The sequence below is a fragment of the Macrobrachium rosenbergii genome, chromosome 17 (genome assembly GCF_040412425.1).
Source record: "Macrobrachium rosenbergii isolate ZJJX-2024 chromosome 17, ASM4041242v1, whole genome shotgun sequence".
Taxonomy (NCBI): Eukaryota; Metazoa; Arthropoda; class Malacostraca; order Decapoda; family Palaemonidae; genus Macrobrachium; species Macrobrachium rosenbergii.
Window position 1 is genome coordinate 12723770 of NC_089757.1, and position 20000 is coordinate 12743769.

At 36.8% G+C, this 20000-nt stretch overlaps 1 protein-coding gene across 7 annotated transcripts in view; it reads left to right on the plus strand.

Moving 5' to 3' along the window:
• The window catches only part of LOC136847739 (protein shisa-like-2A), a 438013-nt gene that overhangs the window by 371832 nt on the left and 46181 nt on the right, over positions 1–20000 (plus strand). For all 7 annotated transcript variants that reach the window (XM_067119602.1, XM_067119609.1, XM_067119605.1 and 4 more), the window contains exon 5: positions 8789–8910. In XM_067119602.1, coding sequence (XP_066975703.1) covers positions 8789–8910 — 122 coding nt within the window. The remainder of the gene's footprint in view (positions 1–8788; positions 8911–20000) is intronic.

Below are 20000 nucleotides of genomic sequence, written 5' to 3' on the forward strand. Positions count from 1 at the left end.
GTATAGTCCATGAAACGTTTTTAAACGACTCCTATGTTACCTCACACTGAAGATAGACAAAGAATAGACAGAGGGCTTTATGCACAGTCAATGCTCATTCGAGGGCAAGAGGGCAGGGTCTGCGGCGGAAGGGGGACAAGTTTGGAAGTTGTGGGGTGGGTGGGTGGGGGGGCGGGGGAATTAAGGTGTTGGAAGGAGTAGGATATTTGTTGATATGGTACTGGATGCTGGTAGGAAATAACTAGGTTTGAGTCTCTCTCTCTCTCTCTCTCTCTCTCTCTCTCTCTCTCTCTCTCTCTCTCTCTCTCTCTCTCTCTATGGAATTCAGTGCCATATCTCCTGGATAATCGAAGCCCCGGATGAGGTGATTATTCCTCAGAGGTGTCGTGGTATTTTATGGTGATAATTATTATGTTAAAAATGACTGCAATATTTGTTACTAGTATGGAGAGTAATGATGATGTGGTGTTGGATTATGGTGATGACTTAGTTACTTTACGTGGCGATGGTCATGATGGTGGTGTTTGGCAACTAGTATTTCGTGTAGTGAGGTAGATGATGCTGATGGTTATAAAAAAAATGTGTGGATGACTATAATGAAAAGTTATGGTGAGGAAGAAATTAGTACTATATCGCTGCATTATTATGGTGAAGTCTGCACGAAAACTGTAATAATAGTAGTCTTTCAAGGACGATGGTCCTGATGATGCTAACGCCATGCGTCCCTGCATTTTATGAAGATGATTTGGGGTGACAGTAGAAGTAATCGTCATTGTTATTATCATCTCCCGGGTGCCCAGACATTTTCAGATATAAATTTTCCGCAGAATTAATCATTCTCACAAAAGTACATAAACCTTAAATGCGGAATACATCAAACAAGTACTTTTCATACGCTCCGCCAGTCCAGGATTGTCTTAGCTTTATCGGGCCATAAATGGTTCCCCAAAATGTCCAGGAAGAACAGAATGAGAAGAGATAATCTTTGATGGTTAAGGAAGTCTTGCGAGGGACCTCCTCTTCAAGTTGATGGTTCGGCGATAAAAGATAATGTTTCGAAGGGAATTTCTCTCCGGGCGGAGGGAATGAAGGATTTCATGGTCCTTCCGTCCATGTTGATGGATGGAGCAGGATTCATGGAACCGATGGCTGCCTTAGGGATCAAAAAGTGATATTTTTCGTAGCTTCGAGGGAATAAAAAATAGTAGTATCACTAAAAATAGAATTTTTTAGCTTGGATATCTCGAAGTATTATTTACTTTACTATTGGGACACGGTTTTTTTTTACATTAGAAAGTATCATTTTAAATTTCAAGGATCAGAAACTAATAAATTTTCCCTTTCAAAAATCGGAAAATGGTAATTTTTATCTTTCGTGGATCACAAAGTAGTATTGTTGAACTTGAAAGCATTAGGAAACACTAGGGGACTGTGCAGTCTGTGCAACTCACGTGGTGCACTGTGAGCATTACTAAAGGTGTTTGCAGCGTCCATTCGGTTCTGGTCCTTTTTTTTTTTTTTTTTTTTTTTTTGCTTTACCCCCATTCCCGCTTCTTTTCCTCAGTCTTGCTGCCCAGCCACTCTGTACTTTATTTCTTTTATTTTCTGGTATATTGCTGTCCAACCTCTCAACTCATTTCACTTTCTTAAGCGCTGGAGGGCTGAAAGTGCCCCAGTGCTTGCCTTGACAGCCTCAATTTCATAAAATAAAATTTATTACTTTTTTTAACTCGAGGATTAGAAAACGGTATTTTTTTCAAGGTTCAGAAAGTAATTTTTTTTCTTTTCGAGGATCGGAGAGTATATATTATCCTCAAACCTTTGGAACAGAAAATGGTGTTTTTCATACCATTAAGGAACAGACTACCATAATAACTTTCTGAAATCAGAAAGAATACCTGTTTTTGTTTTAGCGCACAAAGCATTTTTGTACCTCTCTAGTAATAAGAGATAATTTTTTTTTTAACTTTCAAGAATCAAAAAGTAATATTGTTGAATTTCAAAGAAAAGGAATATTTTTAAGCTTTCATGAGTTGCGAAAGAATTTTTTTTAAAGGTTGGAAATAGTATATGACAACATTCAACAGTAAGATGGTTTGCTTATTTCATAAACCAACACGATATTTTAAGTTGCATTCAGTTTTATTTCATAAATGAAAAATAAATTATGTAGAATTAGTGTTATTGTATTATGGTTTTTTTTGCTAGCTTTAGATAAAAGTCGAAAAAATAAAGCGGTAAGCTTGTCTTGTGGTAATGGCTGAAAATCACAATAACTTTTACAGTTCAGTTATATTGTGATATCATCATATCTTAATTAGTCACATTATAGCCTTGCAGATGAGAATCTTTGTTATTTTATGACCATTAGAATAATAACTTCAGGTTATACCTATTTAGTATATTGCTTTGATTAGTTGAGATTTTTAACCATAAGATTGGTGAACCCCTGGGTTATTTCCATCTTATTACTTTTTTTATTAGACTTAATTCATAGCCGTAAGACTGAGAAACCACGGAATATAGCCATGGTAACACGGTGACCGTTTTAGTTTTCTGAAAAGAAAACTGTTGTGCCGGCATTGTCTGTCTGTCCGCACTTTTTTCTGTCTGCACTTTTTCTGCCTGCACTTTTTCTGTCTGCCCTCAGATATTAAAAACTACTGAGGCTAGAGGGCTGAAAATTGGTATGTTGATCATCCACACTCCAATCACCAAATATACCAAATTGCAGCCCTCTAGCCTCAGTAGTTTTAATTTTATTTAAGGTTAAAGTTAGCCACAATCGTGCTTCTGACAACGATATAGGCCAGGCCACCACCGGGCCGTGGTTAAAGTTTCATGGGCCGCGGCTCATACAGAATTATACCGAGACCACCAAAAGATAGATCCATTTTCGGTGGCCTTGTTTATACGCTGGTCGCGGCTGTACAGAAAACTCGATTGCGCCGAAGAGACTTCGGCGCCTTTTTTACTTATTTTAATTATTCTCCGTTCATAGCCACAATATTGAGGACTTTTGGGTAATATCCGTATTAATACAGTGTTTTAAATTAGAATATTTATAAACATGTGGTAGAAACCCCTTGGGTCAAATCCATTGCTGTTCAGATATTACAATTGGTTTCAATTTACAAACGTAAAGTTTTTAGCTCATTTAAGCTACAAGCTCAAGGAAGTTTTGCTAATGAAAGTTTTTTTGGCATATATATGTATGTATATATGTGTGTATGTGTGTAAGTATGCCCAGCGTAATATTTTTACATTCAGACTTTTCAAGAGCTACTGGAACGGTGTCAGCCGACTGTGGTACTAAGCATCCTTGGGTCAAAAGAATTCAAGGTTGCTTAGTTGGGTGCCCACGCCCACATTTAAATATTTCCATCTCCGGAACGGCCATGCTAAAAATGGCAAAACCTAAGTAAAAGATACTTTATGAACTGTAATAAAAGTTTGTCGAAGCCATGGCCGCAACGGATTGGGACAGGAGGAGCGGCACAATATGGGTCCAGAGTTGTCCGTAGGAATATGTAGACCAAAAAAACTTTTAAAAGCTTTCTCTCACGAGTAACATGGCTATATTTTTTTTCAAATAAATATTCGGTGCTTCTCATTTACTGTAGATTTTGGTTGGACCAAAGTATCCAGGGAAGGTGCACTGTAGGTATCCATCATTTTTCCATAGAAATACGTATATAATTAAATGAATAAATATAAATACAGTATATATATATATATATATATATATATATATATATATATATATATATATATATATAAATATATATGAAAGTCTATATTGTATACTTAGCAAGTGCAAAAAGGTCGCTCAAGTGAGTTTGTGACCCACTGGTTCATTGTTAACGTGTCTCAAAGTATAACCGTAAGGTTGGAATCTCTTCGGTTATGCCCACTGTAACGTCATTTTTAGATGGTTCAGATATTTAAACATGAAATTAAGAACTATCGGGTGTTATCTAGTGTAGTACAGCTTTTTAATTAGTCACTCTTCATAACTATTCTCTATTCAATGTCAGGTCAGTAGGGGCACGGCTCCAAGGTCTGATATCTCAGTGGGCACTTCTTGGTGAGGGGGAGGAAAGGAAATGGTCAGCAATCTCTGAACAATTAAGAGAAATGCCATTTGCTTTCGTCCTCGACTTTCTGATTGGGGGGCGAGTTTCTTCACCGAATTTTTGCCTGACAGTTGACCCTTGCCGAGGAGAAATTGTTTTGCAGCTTGATATTTCCAGTGACATTCCATCCCTGAGGCAGATTGACCCATCACCGAGCATTTCAAAGGTTTTTCATTTTTAGTCTGGTTTCGTCGCTTTATTGAGAGAAAGGTGTTTATTACTGAAATGCTACATCCCTTTTTTTTTTTTTTTTAGAGTTATTCGATCATCCTTTGGCGTATTTGCTTGTGATTTGTATATGACTGTTATTTCGATGTACTCATTATTATTTTTTATTTATTTTTTATTTATATTTATTTTTTTGTCTATCACAGTCATCCTACACGACTGGGTGGTTTTTGTTTAGGAGTCCATCACTTTTCTCACTATGTGCTCTGTTTCTAATAGCACACTCTTCTGCATGAGTCCTGGAGCTACTTCGGCATCTAGTTTTTCCAGATTCCTTTTCAGGGATCTTGGGATCTGCCTAGCGTTCCTATGATTATGGGCACAGTTTCCACTGGTATATTCCATATCCCTCTTATTTCGATTTTCAGATCTTGATACTTATAAATTTTTTCTCTTTCTTTCTCATCTACTCTGGTGTCCCATGGTATTGCCACATCAATGACTGATACTTTCTTCTTAATTTTGTCTATTGGCATGTGTCACCCTATCTGTTCTGATACCATAGTCCCAGAGGATCTTTGCCTGATCGTTTTCTATCACTCCCTCAGGTTGGTGTTCGTACCACTTATTTCTGCAAGCTAGCAGGTGTTTCTTGCACAGTCTGCAGTGGAGGGCTTTTGCCACTGATTCATGCCTCTTTTTGTACTGGTTCTGTGCAATGGTTTTCAGATATAGCCCCAGTGCTTTGCTCTCGATGTTGACGCAGTCCTCTATGCTTAGTAGCCCTCTCCCCTTTTCCTTTAGTGTTATGTATAGTCTGTCTGTATTTGCTCTTGGGTGTAGTGATTTTTGTATTGTCATGTGTTTCCGAGTTTTCTGGTCCATGCTGCGGAGTTCAGCCATCGTCCACTCCTCTACTCCTGCGCTGTATTTGATTACTGGTACTGCCCATGAGTTTGTGGCTTTCGTCATGTTTCCGGCGTTGAGTTTTGACTTGAGTATCGCCTTAAGCCTTTGCAGATATTCTTTCCTGGTCGTGTCCTTCATCTCTTGGTGTTTTATATCCTCTCCTTCTATTATTCCCAGGTACTTGTATCCTGTCTCACTTATGTGTTTGATTTTATTACCGTCTGGTAGCTTTATCCCTTCAGTCCTTGTCACTTTGCCTTTTTGTATGTTGACCAAGGCGCATTTTTCTCTTCCAGACTCCATCCTGATGTTCCCAGATACAATCCTTACAGTCTGGATTAGGGTATCTATTTCCTTGATGCTCTTACCATACAGCTTGATGTCGTCCATGAACATCAGATGGTTAATTCTGTTGCCTCCTCTCTTGAGTTGGTACCCGGCATCCATCTTCTGTAGTACTTTTGTCATGGGAATCATGGCTACCACGAAGAGTAGTGGGGACAGTGTCGCCTTGAAGGATCCCTCTCCTGATGTTAACCTCTGCTAGTCTTATTCCAGAGCTTGTAAGTACTATATTCCAGTTGCGCACTGTAATTTTTAAGAAGCTGATGGTGTAGGGTCCAGCTATGGGTTAAATAGCAAAACTCAGCAATGATGGAAAGAAATGAAAGAATAAACGACAACGACGTAAATGGAACTTCTGGCAACAGAGGAGCTTCGTCCGGCAGCCAGGTATACAGCCCAATCGACGGGGAGGGCAGTTAGGTACTTGGAGGTCGTCATCAAGCAACTGACCACCACAACGACAGCAACCAGCAACCAGAGACTGGGTCCCCAAGTGCATACGGGAAAGGCCTCAAAATAGGTACTCATAAGGGGGACAGTAGAGAGGAGAGAGCTACATATCAAAATAAAGACAAACCAACCGAGATCCGTTAACCTCCACACCATCAGTAGCAATATGTTCGGTTATCTCATCCTTAAAGATATTCTCTTTATGGCAGCAATCAATACTCCTCCACTCCAAGTTATGTCTGGCAGCCACTCTCCAGACAGCTGGCAACTCGTTCAATTTTCATTCATGCCTGTCTATCGGCTCCTCTTGCATTGCCGAGCGTAATGTAAAATGCATTACTGCAGCTCTCTTCTAATACCGACGAAAAACTCCCAAAAAGGCGCTGACAGTTCGGGTCTCCTCGGGGAATGGCCTCCTCTTGAAAACTTCTCAAGAGTTTGTTTCGAACTTATATTGCAGAAGAGGAGGAGGAGGAGGAGGAAGAGGAGGGAACAGGCCACTTCTCTCACTACTACTGCTGCTTTTTTTTTTCTTTTCATAACAACACCGTCGGAAATATTTGTTGTTCACAAAGGATGAAACGATAGGGGGAACAGAGAGCCGTTGAATAGGTTTCCCTGAATCTCACTCCGTGTGGAGATCAGAAGATGTACTCCTTGGGTTGTTTGGTTATTTCCACGCCTTTTTAGTTTTCCTTTCATCGCTTCATCTTGAGATTTGATGCAGCAAGATGGAAACTACAATTACCCCGAGTGAGTTTCCATTCGCTGAAACGAACCTTTGAAGGTATGGGCTTAAAAATTAACAGCATGCGTTGATTTACAAACACATACTTGTGCTATCGAACTTACTGTTAAGTGGCTGATTGATTTGTGGCGTATGAATTGTTTGTGCATACATAGACGCACAGACACAAACGAATATATATATATATATATAGATATATATATGTGTGTATATATATATATATATATATACACACACACACACACACACATATATATACACACACACACACACACATATATATATATATATATATATATATAGATATATAGAGAGAGAGAGAGAGAGAGAGAGAGAGAGAGTGAGAAAATGAATCTCTAGATCTCCTGTTCTTGATATTTGCCTCACAAGCGTGAGGGCTGAGGTTGGAATCACAGATGAAGCAGTTTGATTTACACATTCCATTAAATACCATTGTGTTTCTGTTCCCCTAACCAATAAATTAGGTATCTGATAAATAAAAATTCGTAAAGCTAAATTATATATCTGTTAAAGTTTTTGAGAGTTTGAATAACACTTGGTATTGTACAAAGTAGTGCCAATCGTACAATCAGCCACTCTGATGCACCTGGCGGACTGGAGTAGTTAATGGTGAGTCGATCTGCAAAAGCAGCAATTTGAAAAAGAGAAAATATGATGCTGTCGTGGTTCATGCTACTTTTTTTTCCTGCAGACAGTATCTACATTTTTTTCGCTGTACAAGATTAAAACATCTGAATGGCTTATTTTTCGGATTCGTAGGAACTTAAAACATTTCATTGGTTTCTTGTAGAAGGATTCGAAATCCTTATTGCCTGAAATCAAACTACTCCTTGTGGTAGTAGTTGTTCTCTCTATTAACATCATTAGAATTTAAGAGATGCTGGAGTTTAGTGTGTAACTAACGAATTAACTCTGATAACAATGTCTGAAAAGTTCTGATTCGATTTATGACCTTCATCTCCATGCCTTCAGTATATTCCTGCTCGTCTCTCGGACCCTGAAAACCTGGCCTAGACTCAAATTGGTTTAAAGTGGTTTTCCATAAAATCAAATGAAGTCGGTTCTCCCTTTGCACAGGCTGAGACTCAAATACGAACACATGAATGAACGACTCAAGTATGTAAAAACTGCCATAATCTCAAACTGCCATAACCTCTACAATTTTTTTTTTTTTTTTTTTTTTTGCTCACAAGATATCTGGAAAGGCTCTTGTTGGATTTCGACGAAATTTTGCTTTAGTCCCGGGCTATGATATTGAGATGGTTCCGGAAGTGGGTCATGATTTTGTGTGTGTCAAAAAGCAAGACTCTCTCTCTCTCTCTCTCTCTCTCTCTCTCTCTCTCTCTCTCTCTGTCGTAGACGCTAGAATAGGATTTTCCATCTAATATTTTTTCTTCCATTTCATAACCAGTCAGTAAATGACCTTTACGATCCCAGTACGTTGGCTGTGCCCTTAGATTTCATACATCCATCCATTCACGCATTGCGTAATTCGCATTTGTCTCGTATTTTAATCCCTCTAAAATTTGAGATTAAAACAGTAGTACTGGTATGTTGTTACCAACTATTGCCCCATCAATTATATATAGAATTTAAATTTAAGATTTTGTCACTAAATTTTAGTTTTTTTTTAAGTGTGGTAAGACAAAACAGTTTCGACTGCCCAGACGAATTATATACTGTTAATAGTCTCATATCGATGACCACAGCCGTTGGGACCCCAGTTTACAAGTATCTGTTAAGCAGTTCCGCTGTACGTTACAATAAACCGTCTCTAAAATTGGGTGATTCTATTAAGTAAACTTGTAAACTGTCACAGTTCTGCATTTAGGATTCACAAATCATTAATTTCTATCAAGAGGTTATTATCATTATCATGATTCTTTCTCAAAAGTCCTTATCATAACCTGTTTAAATGCCATGTTATTAATAAGTATACAGAGCTCCAACACAGGTAAAACTAAACTATAACAGCTGAGGACAAGAACTGAAAATCGAAATTTATTTCCAGGTTGCCTCTGATTCTGGGAGTAGTCTTCGGAGTTGCTGTCGCCGTCATCGTCGTAGTTGTTGTGTCGTGTTTTCACTGTTCTTGCTGCCTGCTCTACAAGAAACGACAGCCCTCGAATGGAGGTAGGTCATCTCTAACCCATAAAGCTTTATATGAATTAAAGTCTAGATGTATGTATATACATATATATATATATATATATATATATATATATATATATATATATATATATATATATATATATATATATATATATATATGTATATATGTATGTAAATATTTATATATATGTATATAAATATAATATATATATATATATTATACAGTATATATATATAGTATGATGAATATTTATATATATGTATAGAATATAAATATATGTATATGTGTGTATGTATATATATTATATATACATATATGTGTGTGCATTCATTCATTCATAGTCTAGTACATTTGTTCTACGCTGTTTAAAAAGTGACTACAGTCAATTACCTTCGTTAATAACAATCTTGTAAAAATCCATGAACTACTTAGAGAATCCTTTGATTTACTTGAAAATTCAAGTTCATAGTTAGTAGAAAATTATATAGTATCTCCCTGTTATTAATAAAAACAAATAGCTAGAATTCTGTAGGAAATGCCCATAGCTCTTTATCTTCTCCAGCTTTATTCTCTTACTATCTCGGCCACGAATCCCTTTCTCTTATCTTAAGTGGTGTATGATGACCTTTATGGCTTCTTTTATAAGGGCAGTTTTACTGGCGTCTTTTGAATGGTTTGTCAGACGAGAAAATTTTTCTGTCGTCTTTTAAAGCCAGGGTCAGTGGATGACATAGCTTCTTGCCACCCGTCTGTAAACCAGATACTGTCAATATCCGTAGCAAATATTATTAGCAATATTATTTTTATTGGATTTGAGATGAAGTCAACTTACAGATAATTATTTTCTTATCACCTTTTTTTAAAAACAATGACGACTTCATGCAAATGTTAGCGGCTAGGCGCTGTAGCCAGTTCTCAGATAATCTGTTTTTATAAGTTTATTAAAGGATACCATAGAGGTCCTCGTGAAACACCCAATTTATCCTTAGCATGATTTGGGTTGCAGCATTTTAACCCATTTGTTCCCAGTTTTGCTTTAGTGCTTGCTTGCCTGTTCTGGTTGCCTTGATTTTTGTGTTGTCATGTAGGAAGACGCGTTTTGAATTACTTGATTTCATATGATACATACATACATACATATATACATTCATACTTAATCTGTATGGTGAGGTTTCTGTATGTATGTAAATATACTGTACATATTCAATCATGTGCTCTCTCTCTCTCTCTCTCTCTCTCTCTCTCTCTCTCTCTCTCTCTCTCTCTCTCTCTTGCTGTCTAGTGAATGAGATTTTGCTCAGTTTAAAATTGCGTACATGTTTTATTGCTTACTGAACTTGAAGTAAAAAAGAATATTCTCTTTGGTCATTCATCAGACACTTCCTTCAGCATTTATTTAAACTGAAAATAAACAGAGAAGAAATTGGGGGTGTGTGAGGGAGAAATAAAAAGAATGAAAATGTAAAAACAAAATTATGAAAGCAAACATTTTTCTCATTTTAACCTTCTATTATTTATATTTTGTATTAGATGTGTTTCCTCGTATCTATGCTAATTCTTTTTCAATATTAACTAGGGGAAGCCTTATCCCGTTTACTGTTTTACCACAGTTTTTATAATAATAATAATAATAATAATAATAATAATAATAATAATAATAATAATAATAATAATAATAATAATAATAATAATAATAATAATAATAATAATTAACAGTCTGTGGGTTTCCATTGGAATTTGCCTTCTTTTCCATCGGAAAAGCTGCCCTTAATAACTGCAGAAGGTAACTGGAGTCGTCCCGAGTTAAATTTGCCAGCAATATCTGGCCCTTTTTCTTCCATCAGGTCAGAGGGGCACGGAGGTTTGGGAAGTGGCTGGTAATTGGCGACATGGAAACAGATAGAGGATGGATTGAGTTTTATTGTTCATGGTAGGAGAGAATGGGTTGAAGGTTACTGTCATATCTCTCTCTCATACACACACACACGCACACATATACACACACACACACCATTCGCACACATACACACACACACACCACTCGCACACACAGACACACAGTTAAGGCTATAGAAGATAGAGGTTAAAAAAATTTTTACCATGAATAATGTTTTATTTTATCTCTCTCTCTCTCTCTCTCTCTCTCTCTCTCTCTCTCTCACACACACACACACACACACACACACACACACACACACACACACACACACACACACACAGCAGTTTAGACTATAGAAAACTTAAGGTATAAAGTAATGTCAAAAGACTGTTTGAATTTTATTTATAAAAATTTTCTCTCTCTCTCTCTCTCTCTCTCTCTCTCTCTCTCTCTCTCTCTCTCTCTCTCTCTCTCTCTCTCTCTCACTGAGGTTCATACAACACATATGTTATTTCTCCGTCGTGAAATTCTGTTCACTTTATCTATTTTTCGTTAGGCATTTAATCGATGAATTTTGAATGAACCTGAAATAAATTAGGGAGATTAATCAATGACCGGGAAATAAATTAGGAAGAAAACTCGTCACTTAGATCCTAAAACAAGGGTCCTGAATCTGTTATCAACCTAATACCCCTTAAATTACAAAATCATTGATCTTTAGTCCCATTACGCAGGTTCTGTTTTAGGGTTTTATAGATAATTATTAGTAGTAAGGCAACTTTAGATAGTTAATAGAAATGTTTATATATTTTTGTGTTGTTATTAACGACATAAACCGATGTTTGTTATAATAACTTTATGGAGTACCTCTCTCCAACCTCTTTCCACCCCTCCTCTTAGACATAACTTCCCTAAAAGTCTCGTCCATTTCACTTTTATTTTCAACTTGATCATCGGAGTACTCTCACAGAATGGACTGTGACACAATAAGATTGCCGAAGATTTTCGCCCTTACGAACGCAGTCACTTTTAGACGTATCGGATTCACCCTACGTTTTCTTTCCCCTTCAAGAGGCTCAAATAGGAATCTTCTCCCGGAACCATTTCCCGCAATACACAGCCAATGAGAAAATCATTAGCAGAGTAATTAGAGACCGGCGGGGAATTCCTTTAATTAAACTTGACTCTCCGCTGAAATTATCAAGTGTATTCTTTAAATATTGCTGAGGATGTTCTATTTCCATCCAGAAGGGACCGTGAGTGCTGACTTCATTCGTTATAGCAGGGCTATGAAGACTAAAAGACACACACACACACACACACACACACACATACACACACACATACATATATATATATATATATATATATATATATATATATATATATATATATATATATATATATATATATATATATATATATATATATATATATCTGTGTGTGTGTGTGTGGTGTGTGTATTTATACAATGTATATATCCATACATTTTCTAGAATTCTCTCTCTCTCTCTCTCTCTCTCTCTCTCTCTCTCTCTCTCTCTCTCTCTCTCTCTCTCTCTCTCTCTCTGTCCATTGATTATATCTTCGATGATTGAAATATAACGTTATTACAACTACATACGTATCTGACAAAATGTGACCTGCAGATTTTATACAAAATGATTAATATTAAAAATGGAATCTTAGTAAATGAACAGATATGGCGAAAAGAATCATGGCCTTTGTTTGTGTGTGTGTGTGCGAGAGAGAGAGAGAGAGAGAGAGAGAGAGAGAGAGAGAGAGAGAGAGAGAGAGAGAGAGAGAGAGAATGTCCATGAAAAGACGCACTCTTCCTTTGCTCTTTTTAGCCCTCACAGTATGAATAGGCGCAAGCTGACAAGTCTATCTGCTTGAATAAAGTATGTGTGTGTGTGTCGCTTCGCCTCTTGTAGAGAAAGGCTTCCCTTTAGCAATTGTGTCGTCCTGAGTGGAGGGAGGCCTTTGTTCTTGAGATCGGTTTTGTTTCATCGACTGTACACAAATTTATCTGTTCCTATGCAGTGCTGCACATTCTCTCTCTCTCTCTCTCTCTCTCTCTCTCTCTCTCTCTCTCTCTCTCTCTCTCTCAAACTTAATGTATTTTAATCAAACTTAAGGATCTCTGTACATGTATCTCTCTCTCTCTCTCTCTCTCTCTCTCTGGGAGTCTTGCTGAAATACATATTTCCCATGAGATACCTCGAATAGAAATAAAAATGATAAAATCATTGGAACTGAAAGAAAGGCGGAACACCTGAACACTGGGGATCGTATATCACCATTTCATCGGGGGAAGAGAGAGAGAGAGAGAGAGAGAGAGAGAGAGAGAGAGAGAGAGAGAGAGAATATCAAGGAAAAATGTAGAGGAAAATGGAAAATGGAAATAGGTTATAACGTGTCGCTTTTGCAATCTCTGTTCACGGACACCACTCTAAGAGTGGGCAGCCGACGTCACTCAAAATTCTTTATTCTCGGCTAAAATGCACAGAGTAAGAGAGAGAGAGAGAGAGAGAAATCAGTAAGATAGAATGCTTCCAATAACCCTTGCAGGAATAAAGAAGTATGGAGAGAGAGTGGAGGGGGATTACATATATTGTTTAAAACCAATTTAATCTTACCTGTAGCTAGGGCCTTAATGTAGGAAAGAAATTAATTGAATGCAGGGATGAAAAATAGAGTAATAAATTGAAAAGAAAAAGGGCGAGGGGGAGACAAAAATTGCATTTATTGTTTAAAACCAATTTAATCTTAAATGCAGGAAAGGATTCAACCTAGTAAATAAATTGTTGAAGTGTAAAAAACAGAAAAATTGTCAGTTTCAAGAACAGTAGATATTTGGAAAGCGATATTCTTGCGGATTGAAAAATATGTGAATCAAAATGCAGTGGTACTGTAAAACTGTTGATATTGTGTATTTTATAAATTACTATAAACATTTTAGGAATAGTGTTGTCTCTTTAAAATAAAAAGTAATAAGGAAACTTTCAGCCTTTGACTCATATTTTTACATATCGCAGTTTGACATTACGGCATATAGAGATTAATCTCTGAAATATTACGAGAACCAAAATTTGTAAGCTTGCACGTATACATCATCGTAATATGATTCAGTTTTATGAGCCAGCTTGATTATTGAAGGTTAAACAACCTTATTTGAAATAATCCATAACGAATGTTTCAATTTTTTTCTAGTTACATTCAAATTTTCGTAATTTTCGAATTCATCAGATTCAAGTTAAGTAATCGTATGTGTGCACTATGCCAGGTTTAATTTAATTGGTGAAAAATTAATACTATTTTCCTTGGTAGCAGCATTCAAGAATAAATTATATTCTCGATATTTTTGAACTGAGAATTGATAAAAAAAAACAATTTTTTATGGCGCTGAATTTTAAGAATAGATTATACTTCCAATATTATTTTAACATCGAGAATTGGTGAAAAAATCCATTCTAATGTAATAAGATTAAAAAATAATTAATATTCCCAATGATGATCTTCCACTTAGTTAATGAAAAAGTCCCATTTTCTATGATAGCGAACCTCAAGAGATACAGTATATCCAGTATTACAGCGTTTGCATTGAGAAAGTTAAGCGATGAGAAAATCTACGGACAAGTCACGCTTTATTTCACTTACTTGAACGTTACTATTTTTCATTTAATTCTTTGACAGTTGATCACTACTAAATCAATAAATAAGGGCATTTATAAAATACATATTTTTAAAATAATAAAATACACTTTTCTTGTATTTAAAAGTCCAGAGAACACACGAATCCATTGCCTCGACTTTTATATGCGCCTAAAAGAGAAAATTGTGGCACCGAATATATGTAAAAAGCGACAACCGAAAAATCGCACAGGTGCTGTTCCCACAGAAAAAAAGACTGAAAATCTTGGGCAACTCAGGCTGCAAAAGGCATGCATTCATGTTGCAGGACATTTTGCAACAGGTACTCCCTATCCCAATCGATGAGCTCAAACATCACAAGTTCCCACCGATACTTTCGACGATGTCGTGGGGAAAAATTCTAATGTTTATTTTTTGTTCGTGCTGATACTGTTATATGCTTTTTTCTGCTCTGTCGTATGAACAAAAGACAGCCAAACAAATGTTGTTTGACAGATGAAAATAACTTGACAGTTACATTACCATTAAGTGATTACCGATTTCTTTCTTACTGAATATTCATTGATAATGACTTTTTATGCAGAGAAGAGATAGAAAAAACAAGAAACTATAGATAGAATTTCAGATTATATATTTGCATGTTTGCGCGCGAGCGTGAGAGAGAGAGAGAGAGAGAGAGAGAGAGAGAGAGAGAGAGAGAGAGAGAGAGAGAGAGAGAGAGAGAGAGAGAGATGCAGGGAGGGCGAGAAAATCTTAGTGATTCCCTCATTGAAACTCTTCCTCACTTTTTCACTGCACATAAACTAGCTCGCCAAACTACCGAAAATAACAATTACCGCAGCTATAAACCCGAGGAGTTAGGTGCTCACTTTGACCCAACACTCTGCCACCCAAAAATTCCCCCCAAAGTCTCTGTTGCTTTCCTTTTATTCCTTCTTTCTATATTGGCTTTGTTTTGTTTATTGAATACAAATAAGCAAGCGAAAGGAAATGAAATTGAAAGAGGCGCTGGTGAGGAGAAAGTCATGTGAATGTCGATAATGTCGGGGATTAAATCTGCGGGATATAATATCCAAGTTTCTGTTTGCGATGGCGTTGTTCTTTTCCCCTCTCCGTGTTGGGACTTCGGCGCCATGTATCTGTCGAGCGTCGACGATTGCTGAACAGAGGAAAGGACGAATGTAGGTTTTTTGGGAGAGAAACTGCATCTGTTAAAAGGGTCTCTGTCCTCCCGTAAGTCTAGGGAAGTGGGACTCAACATCACTTAGGCTTCTCTTACGACCAGAGATGATACCCGTACCCAAAAGCTTTACGAGAAATATATCTAATCTGCGGAATATTCAACTGACAGCTAACAGACGCAGTTAGTGTCCCTAACTTTTTCCGCGTTTCTTCAGAACGACTCGAGATCCCATTAATTTCAGATATTAAACTGCTATTCCGACTCGTCAGCAAAGGGAATTTGGACATGCTGGTGATCGTTTAAGGTAACGAAGAGCCGATAAGAAAATTTAATGCGGATTGAATTCTAAAGGCAGATGATGCCCTCTCCAGGATTATTTTTCTCTCCTTTCAGTTTTGTTTGTTGGTTTGCTTGTTTTTTATATTCGCCCGCTTACAAGTTATCGGAAAAAAGTTAACGGATTGATATCCAAGCAGTTGTTTTAAAGGGTGGGTTATGGAGCAAAAAAATTGAATTGGAGTTTAGAATGAATCCAAATCCAGATATAGGTTTTTTGTCTGGTGGATAAGTTTAGTTTATTAATATTCTTATGTATCTAAATGATTAACATAAAAAAACTGTAAAAAAAAAAAAGCTCTGTATCCCGAAATATTTCCGATGGAATGCTTAGATAAAGCGTTGATTGTTGGACTGACACAACTTAAGGAAGAAGGCCCGAAGATGTTCAAGCCTTCATCTAGTAGGTTAACCTAAATCTATGTTTAGTTGGCCACATGACATCTTATCCCCAGGATTTTTGTGCAGTATTAGCTCCTCTAAAATAATACTCCTATAAATAATTATTGTTATCTGGTGCCCTTTATTAGATGTGGCGCCAATAACAATGATTCTGTCGAGTTTACAGCTTATGGATATCTTCATGTCTCATTTATTTCAACTTCAATTTCAGGCAACGTCATTGTTAGAGGCAATTAAAACTAAAGTACATAAAAGAGGGAAACTCTCTCTCTCTCTCTCTCTCTCTCTCTCTCTCTCTCTCTCTCTCTCTCTCTCTCTATTATTACTATGAAAGTCCTTTTAGACGTATTAACCACCATTAATCTCTCCACAGAAAGTAAATAACAGAGAGAGAGAGAGAGAGAGAGAGAGAGAGAGAGAGAGAGAGAGAGAGTTTTCCTCTGATCAGATTCCTTGAGCATGAAATTTAAAAATTTAGACAGTTTCAGGAGAGAACATATGTACATATCTGCAAACTCTTATAGTTGAGTGAGAGAGAGAGAAAATGTTGTTTCCGTCTGACCAGTTTCCTCAATGTACAAATGAAAGAAATGTTTAGAAAAGGACAACGTAAAATCGTTCACAAAAAGAGATAGAGGGCAAGATTTTCTCAATGCTTAACTTAAAGAAACAGAGAGAGAGAGAGAGAGAGAGAGAGAGAGAGAGAGAGAGAGAGAGAGAGAGAGAAATTCCATTAAGGCAGTGTTGAAAGTCTAATTAATTATCACAGTTCAATTAATGTTCAAACTAAATAAACAATGCCCATATGTCACAGCTCTGCTCTTGCCTGGCCATGAATTAAAGGCTTTATTGAAACGGTCCCATCGCCGGGTGGTGAATTCAATCCGTCGAGTAATGATGATGATGATGATGGTGATGCAATCTCTCGGGTGATGGATGCAGTCTGGTGAGTAATGAAATCAAGCCATTGCATGTGGAAGTGATGAATTAAATGCGCCAACCAATGCCATTAATCCGTCATGCGATTAATTCAATCAGCTGTGTGATGAATGAAACACAGCGAGAGGGGAATTCCGTAGTCAGTCTGCCGTGTAGCGAATTCGGTATTTATGATTATTCAGTCTGTATAGCGCGTTATCTGATAAATTCAGTCTCATTTGAGCAACTCCATTTTTTGTGTAATGAATTCAGTCTGTCGCGGTATTAATTCAACCGAGTGCGCGGTGAACTGAGTAACTGATGTGACGAATATATTGTGATGTGTGACCAAGTCTTGATATGAATTCAGTCCACTGGGAGTTAGTTTATTTTGTGAAATGATTCACTCGGCACGTGGCTTGATGAATTCAATCGACTGTGCGATTTATTAATTCCATCATGAGATAAATTCAGTCAGATGATTTTCAGTCCCATCTGTTATTTAACGAATGCAATCTGTTGCGTGATGCTCTCAGTCCTTTGTGCAATGAATTCAATCAGCCTTGAGGCGAATCGACTGGTGAATTCAGTTTAGGTTGTCAGTGCAATCAGCTGTGTGATGATTTCAATCCACGTGAGATGATTTAAATTTTTGGGTGAATCTCCTATATCATGCCATATGATACATTTAGTCTGTAATCTGGTGAAATTAATAAACCTCTTAATGGTTTCAGCCTATCCTGTTATGAAATCAGTCAATTACCCTGAATTCTTTTCGTCGGGACGTATGTTCATTCCTCCATTTTCCCGACATTAGATGCCGGAACACGGATTATGTAATGCGATAGTTCAGTTATTCCTAATAATCCATTTTAATAATATTCAGTGTCGACGCCTGAGTATGACACATCATATAAATCACAGGATGAAATGGGGTCGAATTTTGTTCAGTGGTCTATGTCCGGCCCTTGAGGGATTATTATTATTATTATTATTATTATTATTATTATTATTATTATTATTATTATTATTATTATTATTATTATTATTATTATTATTATTGATTTGTCATTTTTCCTACAAAATTAGTTTAGCAACATGAAATAATAGTGGGTGAATTATTAGGCATAAAGTTTATTTCTAAAGATACGATATGATAAAACCTTTAATGTAGGTGATCTTTTAATTACTTATGACCCACATTTACCAATATTTGTCGTTCTTTATTATGCAGTTCCGTGAAAAATGGTGGCTATAATTTTAACCATAAGTTTAAGAAAATTGAAAACGTGAAAATTATGGTTCTCACGCGAAGTCGGTGACTCATGTGTATGCTTTTGCTCCGTGTAACACTAACTTTACGATCTCGAACGGCGGCAATTTTGTCAGCAATTCGGCAGAAATATAGGCTAGAGACTGGCTAACAAGAGCATTTGTACTCGTGTGACACCGCCTATGCGAGTTGGAACTATGGCACAGTAGTCATCTATATCGAAAAATTTATCGAAGGCAAGATCACGCGAACTGGAACCATCTTCACGAATTTCAATACCTACAGTTTGGAATTCAGTTGAGAAGAAATATTGACTATAGACGGGCACGTACGAACGTTTCAGTCCGTATGACACTTCCTTTGCAAACTTGAACGATTAATGGAGTAAATATTGGTCCACAAGCACTCGGTTCAGCTCGTGTGACGATATCTTTGCAAGCCTGGAAGTCCATAATCCAGTCATCAACGTAAATATTGACAGAAAACGGGCCCACATGAGCGTGTTTTAATCGGGTGAGACCATATTTGTGACTTATGAGTATGAACGACTGCAATTTTGTCATGAATTGAGATGAAATATTAACTAAAAGCTTGGTCAGACGAACACGTCTCCTGGCATCTTAGAATCGTGCTGCCAAACTTTGCAGCGAGCACCTCGTATTCATTACAGCTTTTGTCACTCGTATTCATACTTATGTGACGTCATTTAAACAAACATGTGTAGCTTCAATTTTGCACATGTATAGGAAAAAAATTGTTTTCTGTTACAACGGTCGATAGCATATTGCTGTAAAGTTATAAAACGGAAGCCTTGTATGACTCCGCCCCTTGATAACGCCCAACTTAACGGCCTTAAATTCTCTTCGGTAATTACCTGCCGGGAGCCTGAGCAGTTTCTCTTCTCTTCGGAATTCAGTTTTTAATACTTTCGGACGATTTCCATAAGCAATGATGCATATATCTCTATTTCAGTTTTTCAGTTTGTGAATATTCGATTAATGGGGTTTTCCCAACGTATATAAATGAAATTAAACTGGCGATCCCATCCCTCTGAATAGAAAAAACAATGAGAATTTCGAGCTTTTTTTTTTTTGTATTCCTGTTACGCACGGATTAATAATTTTCCAACAGTTCTCTTTTAGGCGCCGTTTTATCCTTATTTCTTTTTCCATAAGGCTCAGCACCTTACTCAACTTTGGTAACTTTTTTTCTTAGAGAATAATTCCCGGCATTTTACCACTCAACCTCTTTACCTCCAGCGCAAAGCATACTGTTGTAGTGCGTGTATTACTGCCTATATATATGTATATATATATATATATATATATATATATATATATATATATATATATATATATATATATATATATATATATATATGTATGTATGTATGTATATATATATACTGTATATATTACATTACTCACAATTTTGTTCCTTGAGCCTTATTGTAACCTGCTGCCAT